The sequence below is a fragment of the Montipora capricornis genome, chromosome 13 (assembly GCF_036669925.1).
Source record: "Montipora capricornis isolate CH-2021 chromosome 13, ASM3666992v2, whole genome shotgun sequence".
Taxonomy (NCBI): domain Eukaryota; kingdom Metazoa; phylum Cnidaria; class Anthozoa; order Scleractinia; family Acroporidae; genus Montipora; species Montipora capricornis.
The window spans coordinates 26,546,742-26,556,741 of record NC_090895.1 but is presented as its reverse complement, the minus strand read 5'-3'; the positions used below and the strand labels follow the sequence as shown (position 1 = coordinate 26,556,741).

At 40.5% G+C, this 10,000-nt stretch overlaps 2 protein-coding genes across 3 annotated transcripts in view; both read left to right on the top strand.

Moving 5' to 3' along the window:
- Positions 1–10,000, top strand: part of LOC138028681 (zinc finger protein 107-like) — a 25,376-nt gene that overhangs the window by 11,580 nt on the left and 3,796 nt on the right. Inside the window, exon 6 of one of the 2 annotated variants that reach the window (XR_011127707.1) lies at positions 1–979. This exon is cut by the window's left edge and continues 2,310 nt beyond it. The gene's annotated coding sequence lies outside the window, so the exon portion shown is untranslated. Of the gene's footprint in view, positions 1,386–10,000 lie in introns of those variants that run through there. The other variant, XM_068876282.1, reaches the window with a different exon arrangement.
- Positions 3,843–10,000, top strand: part of LOC138028683 (zinc transporter ZIP4-like) — a 7,710-nt gene continuing 1,552 nt past the window's right edge. The window contains exons 1-5 of the mRNA XM_068876283.1: positions 3,843–4,165; positions 7,127–7,296; positions 8,108–8,242; positions 9,016–9,277; positions 9,976–10,000. The exon at positions 9,976–10,000 is cut by the window's right edge and continues 163 nt beyond it. Of these exons, the coding sequence (XP_068732384.1) occupies positions 4,150–4,165; positions 7,127–7,296; positions 8,108–8,242; positions 9,016–9,277; positions 9,976–10,000 (608 nt within the window). The 5' untranslated portion in view covers positions 3,843–4,149. The remainder of the gene's footprint in view (positions 4,166–7,126; positions 7,297–8,107; positions 8,243–9,015; positions 9,278–9,975) is intronic.

The following is a 10,000-nucleotide window of genomic DNA, read 5'->3' as shown; positions in this document are numbered from 1 at the left end:
CTAATTTGAGTGTTATTCATAGTTCTCAACTTTAAAGACATCACTTGATCATATTTCTATGAAATCTTACCGGTTTATCGACATACCTTAGTTGCTCGCATCGCAGAAGTAAATTACTGTTTTTATTATTGTTACAATTGACAAAGCCATGTAATTACCTTTGCCCCGCTTCATGCTGGTTTGTTACTGTCTGCAATTTTTGTCCCAACTTTAACAGTCTCCATAATCTTCGTGTGACATCATTTTTGCGCCTGCGCTGTACGAGAAGTCATAAAAAATACACCACAAGGAACATTTTAAAAACAAGAAAGCAATGTCTGAGCTGCATAATCGAAAATATTTTGATCATTCAGGTACCCCTTATAGCCGTCTTTAGTGTCGTCACACAACGGCCCTCCCCACAAACTAGATGAGAGTTGCGTGACGACGCCGTATAGGTGTTTTCACGTGACGTCATCGTGGTCATGTTGATGGACGAAACCAAAAGATCTCTCATTAGCTCAGTTTTGTTTGTTCACCAGCAATTGTACATTGCAACATTGTTATGTGTGTCTCTTAAAATTGGTTGCAAACCACCAATAAAAACGGCTATCAGATACACTAGCAAAATTCACGACTGCAAGCTCTGCATTTCTTCGATACGGTTGTTAGCAAATAGCGTTCACATGTGTCGTTCAAAGAGTTTTCTTGTTGTCATTGGTAAGGCAGATTCTTGGTGGGCAGTCATTCTCGTACGCAGGCCCTCTATTTCTTAGGTCTTTGATTATCGACTCCTTTAATCAAATACGAAGGAAGTCCCTTTCACACATCTGTTAGAGTTGAGCAAAAATTGCATGGGTCGAAGAAGGCTTTCGTGGGCATCGGCGTTTTAATTCAAGTTGGCCACTTTAAATTTATTTTCCTTGTTGAAAAACTGTCATAAAAATGTGGAAAGATGGTTACTTTTGTTAAGCATAGAATTTTTGTGGGTTCAAGCTAGGTTCTTTTGGTAAAACAAACCGAGCTTAGAGCAGTTTTCAATTGAATGTCGAAAGTAATTGGCGAATTGCTTTGGTTCAAAGTTTTTGCGCCATTTTTTCAACCAATCAGAAGTGAAACCAAAACCAATCGCGGTTTTGAGAAACAGCCAGAAAGTTCATTCTCCGTTGAATGTCAAAAATTCATTCTTTTCGTCCAGTTTAGAAGCTCAAATCCCGCTCCAGTTATTTCACAGGAACCCGCAAAAGTTTTGTTCTTCATCAGACCCTGTTTACAACAGTGGACACATTAAACCATCTTACATAAAGTTATACGAACGTTTGTCAATTTGCAATTATCTGTAAATATATGTTCATTCCAGGCAAAAGAGCTGGTCTCAATTTCGCTCAATAAAAAATGAATTTGAGAACTGCTGTGGTTAACAACTCAGTGTTGCAGATTTCAGAGCATGATTATACCAGGCTCGCTTTCTAAATTGCTGACCTTTAACTGAACTTCTGAAGACACTGGAAACTTTAACATTTTTTTGTTTTTTTACTTCGCAGCGGAAGAGCTATCATTGTAGTCCGCTCGTTTTTGAAGTAAAGTGATTTGGTATCATTATATAACTTGTATTACAAGATAAAGTTCCCATTCTTCAGAGCTAGGCACGCGCGTAATGAATAGGTATTGATGACGTCTCATCACCAAGTAAAGCCTGGGTACTGATGACGTAGAGGCACGCAAATGAGTGTTCGAAGGAGAGAAATAATTGTTTCCACTTTACTACCCAGTGTGAACAAATTACGTGTTACGTCTTTAGAACTTTCAAAAGCGAGAACAATGTTGCTGCAATCGATGTTGAATTGATCATGACCCTGCACAATCTTTTGTTTTCGCTTCGCATGGGTTCACAAATTAGTTGCGCACAATTTAATCGAAGGATTTGATTGGTTATCTTCTGGAAAAAAGGCGTGTTTTGTGCAGGTTCAAGGCCAAAAATACGGACAAAAACATGAAACAAAGGAACTTGTCCAGTTTCATAACCATCTCCATGCATTAACTATGTCCCAATCAAAGCCAAAAGACTTTTTTAAGTAGTGTTAATTTGTTTGTTTGCTTTTTGTTGTTGTTGTTGTTGTTGTTCATGATAATTGGAGACCATTTTTATGGAAGCAATCAGTTATCAATGTGATATTAGGGAGCTCAAGCACGCGCGTTTTTGGGACGCGTGCGGCAACCGGAAAAGAGCATTTTGCGAGCCAGGACAGCGGTGTCTCCCAGATTTTTATACTAATCATCTCTAATGGAGAAAAGATACTTAGCAATGTAAATGTGGTTGTGTGAAGACAAGTTAAAAGAGAAACCAGCTCACTTCCGGTTGCCGTCCGCGTCTCAAAAACGCGCGTGCTTGAGCTCCCTATTAGCTGAAGCAGTCGTGCAACGACTGCAAACGCCACAAAGCAAGAACATGATTGGTTTAAAAAAGGAAAAATATTCGTGCTGCACGCGAGGCACGAATTTCCGTGCTTCTCTTTGCCGTACTCCACAAAACAACAGCTTGAAATCACCAAATTTTAGCTTTGACGACAACGTGAGCATATAACAATGAACCATTCATTTTCTATTTTTACTTTAAAACCGGTCCTATGTAAACAAGACGAAATATTGTTCGCGAAATACTTGCGATAGCGCTAAGTTATATTTTGGAGGGCATTCGGACAGTCGTAGTTGAACGGCTTAACTGACTGATAAAGCAAAAACGATTGTTCTCACTTTGGCTAATTTTGTTTTGGTTTCATATCATACAAACATCGTTTAGGAACCACAACACATAGAGACCTTTTTGAGAATAACTCTTCGCAGCGCCGGTCACCTATTACCAGTTTGTTTCTGTGAGAAGAGGAGTTGGGGGCAATGATGAAAGCAATTATTGCGTTCCATCAATGTGTCCCGCAATTGATTCCCGGAGTAGACGCCATTGGATTAAGCTTGTTGTTTCTCCACTCCGCTTAAACTTACTGACAAAGCACGAAAGTAAGAAAAAAGTGATACTAGTTTCCCAAAAAAGGTGGCGAAGCCTGCACGTTAATTGATTGAAAAAACGGAAGCAACGTGGTCTGTATTGGAAACGGCCTCTGACGTTTATGTGTACGTATAACGGAAAATGCCGAGTGCACGAAGGATTCTTTTGCGCGCGTTTTTTTTTTGTTTGTTACCTCACAAATTTCGAAACGACGAGGGCTGCTCTCACTTTACCGTTGTGCAAACGCTGCGAACAATCGAGATATTTCTGAGCCAGCTTTCTTACTTCTTTTCATACCGGGGCTATTAAAATGCAGGAGTAAGTGGAAGCTTTTTGCAGTTCTAAGAGGTAAGCAAACGTTTTTAAAAGACAAATACTTTTGACCGCCTTCGCATTAATCAAAAGCCTATTAACAGCCATTATCTTTCTCTTCGTTGGCAGAAGACAAACAAAATTGATTTTAGTTAAGGCTTGGGCCTCCCAAACACTTTAATATTCTGAGTAAAGACTTAATTACTGTCGTGTGACTGACCAATCGACACTTTTTTTGCTATCACGGTAACTTGTTTATTGCGCATGTGCTTCAGTTCACTGAACATTACATGATAGCCACTTGTAACCAGTTATTGGGCGCTTTGTTATCAGAAAATGTCGGGAAATATTCGGTCATGACGCAAATGGAACGGTCTGCCTCGGTTTGTTCCGACCGAAATATTTAGGAATACCTTCCGAAGAGGGTCAATTTGATTGGTTCAACTTGTTGCACGGAAATTTCCGTTTTCATTAGATCAAATGTCACATGCTGGCGCAAAACTTATGCCGACGTTCGGGTTTGTACAACCGCAGAATAAATGCTTCACTTCCGATATCTGGTTATACTAAACGCCTCCATTGTTTTCAAATGGACTTTCAAATGAGAATCTAATCACCTGTCTATCATGACTGGTGGCTTAAATCAACATTTGAAAGTTACATCGAGACTTTCTACAAAACTAACACCATCATACTCGGCTATAAACAGAGCACGAGTTCTTTGTCTTGCAGAGAAACTAGCGGAGATGTCTCCTTTGAAAACCCCTTGTCTTGTTGCTGTTTAAATAGTGACCAAAGAACGCAAAAGCGAAATACAACGCGGCTTTAGGCCGCGTGTGTACAGCGTTCCCCTCATGTCTCATCTCAGAGGTGAGTGAACTTTTAGTTTACTTTAAGGAAATATAACATCTCTTACATATATCGTCTATGCCAAGCGAAGTCTCCGATTACGGTTTTAGCTCTAAAATTCATGTTTCTCCAGACCACAAGCTATACGCTTCGTTGACCATTCAATTAAAGGAACGCTGAAGTCACATTTCATATCCCACGGATTCTACGCACGCTTGGCGGTCTGTGCACGGTCTCTGTACAGCCGCCAGAAGAAATGCGTCGTAAAAGAAATTTGGCTGTCTGTCTGGGAATAAACTGATCTTGTCTATATGGTGTATCTTGAAGATACTATAGCACATTTGTTGCTCCTCCAAAATTCGTGTTTGAATAGTTGTGTATATATGTCCTTGAACTGGAGCAGTCAATGCAGACGACAGTAAACCCACAAGGATCCAACTTAAAGATTTATGGATAGAAAAAATATTCAGGGGGCCGGTTACTCGAAGCCTGGTTAGCGCTATCCACTGGTTAAGAGGTATCAAAACCTATAGGTTTCCATGGTATTTAATGCTGGTTAGCGCTAACCGTAGAACCGCAAAGGAATATTCAAATGGACTATTTTTAATAGCAACTTCAACGTAGCCGCTCAGAATTTGTAAACGCAAAATTAATGAAGGGTTTGTTGGCAAAGGTTTAATATGATTCCGGTGGATGTCTATGATATTCGAAGTAATCATAAGACGGATTTTAACACACGAAAATCAGGAATGCTAATAAGGTGGTAATATTGAAGGGAATGAGTACACCCTTGGGAATTGCAATTGAGAATCGGACTTCCGTGCGGGTGATCCCTCGTTTGATGCCCGGACAGGCCAACACTCGGGGTCCTAAAATAACTAAGGATAAAGTGTTGCCTTTGTAATTTTTGTTTGTAAGTTTTTAAACCACAGTACACGTCTTCACAGACAAGTATTACGAAACCACAGGTCCCATCTTACGACCCTTCGGTTGGACGTTAAAGCTGAGAACCTAAACTCTATTCGCAATGGAGGAGTTCCCGGCGCTGTGACCCCCTCCCCCAGCTCTCTTTTGCAAACGAGGCGGGTTTGACGTGATAAACCAATAAGGCCTAAGGTGTCTGAAATCAACCATAAATAAGGGAAGCAATCTCGTGAGCTGCAACATACAAGCTACATAAGTAGGACAGAAACAGAAAACCGAAGAAGTATGTAACTGGGAACATCCCAACAGCTGTTTAAATATTAGTGACACGTCATGTTTTACTTGTTGAGGGAAGAATTAACATATATAAAATAGTCTTTTCAATGAATATCTAAAGGTCTTTCTTATGTACTAGTGGGATGTAACAGCACTTTTTGTATGTATATTTCTTGCGCTTTTCACGGCAACTTTCGCATTTTTTGCCGTTTTAAAAAGCGAATTCTTTTTGTAAAATACATTTTAAATTTTTGGAAGCAAACAGGATGTTTATTTAAGTAGAAAAACGGCATGAAACATTGTTAAACATGTATCCAGCCCCAAAACAAATAAATTAGCTTGCCTGCGATGATAAAAGTGTTTCATTATATCGCACATAGAACGCACAATTTAAGAGGCTAGAAAAGGGCATCCTCTAAAAATAACTTTGTGTTTTTCCAATCATTCTACGAATAGTTCATGTCGTCAGGCATGGAAAGAGAGTATCAGCTTTCCAAGAATAAAATCATCTGGTATGAACGGTCTGTATTTTTTCAAAATGAAAATTGAAAATTTATCTTTTGCTAAATTCAGACAAGGGTACCCTACGAATAATTTGGTTAAAAATCTATTCGGAAATTTTTTGCTTAACTTTCGAAAAGAGTTTTGAGCAGATTATGACCAGTTAATTTAATCCTTTTGAAAGTTAAAAAACAGGCCATCCAGAATTTTCAGAAGGACAAAATGGCGTGCGAGTTGTCCCTAAGGTCTTCTGTCGCTTAGAAGTTTTAGAACAGACGGCGGGTACTGCAACAACAAAAAACATCATTTCTTAAAGAGGAAAAAATTATCCTGATGCGGCTGCAGCACGCATTTTTGCGCGACATATTTTTGCGGTACTCTGCAAGAGTCCCTGAAGACTGCGTACAAATATTCTTCTCGTGGCTTTTAGAAAACTGAGATGAAGCCGAATTTGCGTAAAATCAATAACAGAGTTGAAGAAATCACTTTCTTTAAGGACGGTGCCTACTAATTCAAAGGTATTTTTGCGCGTTTACTGACTATACGGGAAAGGCAGATCTTAACAAGTGTTATTGAAAGAAAATTCGGGGTAACCATGCCTTTTTCCAAGATAATTGATCAACAATATGGCCGAATATGTATGTATGGCGTTCTTTTCCAAATTCAAGCTTAATTATCTCTGAAAAATGCGTGGTTACCCCCAATTTTCTTTTTGGATACCAAGAGCACTTGCTAAGTTCTGCTTTCTCCGCATAGTTTTGAACAGCGCTAAAATATCCCTGTATTAATAAGCACCAGCAATAGGAAATCCCATTCTCGTCACCAGAGCCTCGGATCGACCCAAGGCTCTGGGAAACTCTATGTAGGAGAACATGCGCCGTAGAGTTCTTATAGCCAAATATTGGCTATTTGAACCTTACGGTGCCTGCGCACTTCTCGTGCTAACATGAATGCACCAATTAGAGGCGCTTTTGATTGTTCTTTACGAAAACCAATTAGAAGACACTTTGTTTCAGGGTTCCCCAGAGCTCTTCTCTCCCTCAGTCAACAGAAGAGCTCTGGAGTCGAGATTGTAGGAAATCCGAGTATCTCGAGATGCGCAGAACGTTTGCGCAATAACAATAGTAGGCACCGTCCTTAACTACTTCCCAGAAAATTGCCTTCGATCAGTGATGAATACAAAATAATGTAACTAGTACCCAAGTATCGGCCTGTTATATCTTACGTATAAAATTCTCTCATTTTCTGTTACAAATAAAATTCTTAATTTTTCCTTTTTAGTTATCTTCGAAGCATGCGGAGCGCAGTCGATTATTTTCCTTTCCTCAGTGGTGTCTTCAGCAGTAATATGGCCCATGCTTGGGTTGTATCGAGATCATGTGATCTCGCTACTCATGTCGCTTGGAGCTGCCTGTCTCGCGGGAGATGCTATCTTCCATCTTATACCACATGTGAGTAAATCAATTTCTATTTTCCAATTTAACGGAGAGGAGTGGTCATTGTAGAGCTTACTCACTCACTAGTTCAGTGGTCGTGTTTGTTAAACGAAACAAAGGAAAATTCAGCAAGAATAACCATAGGTACTTTAAGATATGTGGCGGAGACCTGGCCGAAAACGTCACCTAATGTTAAAGTTTAGTTAAAATTTTAGTAAGCTTGTAAGACTGGATAACGGGAAACAGCCACGGAAAGACGTTCTTGAAGCTGGGAGCTACACGCCACCATCTTGCATGAGGAAAACAGAATATACTTCCGCTGATAACCTGGAAGTTGTGACTGCGTCTGTTTTCTTGTGCTTGTGCTTTCCGTCTGTCGGCCTACTGTCGGCCGACAAACGGCTAACTGTCGGCCGACGGTCGGGCGACAGTATCTTTTGGGAACTGTTCTTCATTTTTACCTGGCACAACAACGACGTAAAATCACCAAATTTGAGGTTTTGACGACAACGCGAGTGTACAAATGTAAATCTTTCATTGTATATTTTTACACTGAAATCGCTAGAACCGATTTATTTTTAGGATACTTCGCCCACATTGTACGACACAAACGAGATGGCCTAACCGCCAGAAACTTAAGATATTGCAAAGTCCTATTTTGAGGTGACGTTTCCGTCACCGTGGTAGATCTTAAGTCCATATTGTTTTGCGTCGTCGTTTCTTAATTAAACTCCTTAACGCAAAACCCAAATATTCGTGAAATTACTTTCGACACTCAATTGACAACCGCTCTGATTGGTTGGTTTATGTCTTTTGAATTTTACAGGCTTTAGAAGCTGAATCTCACCAATTGCAAGAAAGCACGACCACGGGAAGTCACTTGGTTTTGTGGCGCTCCTTTCTAATAATTTGCAGTATTTACTTATTCTATCTGTTGCATCTTTTCTTGCATTCTTTTGAGGTGAGCCTTCGTTAACTTTGCTATAAGTGCTATTGATGGTTTGAATCTGACGTCACGGCGGCCATGTTAATGTACAGAACAATGCTGTAAAATGTCTTTGGGAATTTGACTCTATTATTATGCAAAAATTGTGGGGCCATTTATGCCGTGTTTCGTTTTCAGATGGCACAAGCCGAATGCAAGCATAAGCGCAAACACAAGGAAAAAGAAAAATTTTGATCCTTGCTTATGCTTGCGTCAACCCCGTTAGATCCAGTTATCACAGTGAAATAAGCGCTCTTATCTCTTATTCTTGCGCTAGTGAAAAACCAGGCTTTAAGGACGGTGCCTACTATTGTTATTGCGCATACGTTCTGCGCATCTCGAGAGACTCGGATTTCCTATCGGTGGTCCTTATTAATACAGGGATATTTTTGCGTGGTTCAAAACTATGCGGAGAAGGCAGAACTTAGCAAGTGCTCTTGCTATCCAAAATGAAAATTGGGGGTAACCATACATTTCTCAGGGATAATTAAACTTCAATTTGGAAAAGAACGCCATACATTGCTTTGTATTTTAAAGCTTTTTACAAATATTGTTAGTTATATATCTTCGTAAAATGCGTGGTTACCCCCAATTTTCTTTTTGGATTTCAATAACACTTGCTATTAACTGCCCTTCCCGCATATTCAGTAAACCGCGCAAAAATACCTTTAAATTTGTAACAAGATTGGGTAACTTTTCACTTGAAGAAGCAACTCTTAAACGCAAACCCCCGCATTTTCTTTTGCCAGGGAGGCCATTCACACTCGCGCACCGTCATCTCACCCTCTGAAAGCTTCGAAGATTTCCAGTTGTTACATCGTGGTGATGCCAGCATACAGGAGACGCCTGAGAGTAGAAACAAAAGAGCGCTACTATGGATGATGATGTTTAGTGAAGCGTTACATACCGCGAGTGATGGCCTTGCAATTGGAGCAGCTTTTTCCAGTTCTGTAGCAGACGGTTTAAGCACATCACTTGCAGTACTATTCCACGAAATTCCGCACGCAGTAGGTGTGTACACTGCTCTTCTAAAATGCTGCCTCGTCCTCAGATGGCTAATCGTCTCGAAAAGGGTCAAAATATGCGCAAACAGCTTTAAAGATAAAGATAAAGATAAAGATCTAATCTGCTAATCGCCCTTTCTCGCAGTCGGAGACTGAATTACTTAGGGCGCAGCTCAACGAGGTCGGGCCGAAGGAGCTGTGCTGCCGGCTAGGCGCTTGGCCCCTGAACACGACCCATGTATGACCTCGGAGCACAGCACCACAGTCTGATGGAATAGGCCGGGAGTCGATTTTGAGGAGGGAGGAAAACCGGAGTACCCGGAGAAAAACCCTCGGAGTCAGATTGAGATCGACTGAAACTCAACCCACATACGACCCGAGGCCAGAGTTGAACCTGGGTCACAGAGGTGGGAGGCACAGTTGATGACCACTAAACCACCCTTTCACCTTACTCTTAGGACGCTTTCCATATGACAAAATTGACCGGCTAGACCGGACATTTGAAAGGACTAACTCTACAACTCCTTCAAATTAATACGCTTCAGGGATGATCTATACTCCTTTAGAAGAATGCGAGGGATTATCATGCAAGTGTTCCTTCAAATTGTTGCATTTTCTTTGCAAACTGACGGGTCTGGCCGGCCAGATCTGACAAAGTTTCAATATTCTTCATTTCACTTACTTCAAATGCTATTTTGTTTTTAGGTGCATTTGCTGTTTTCGTGTCATG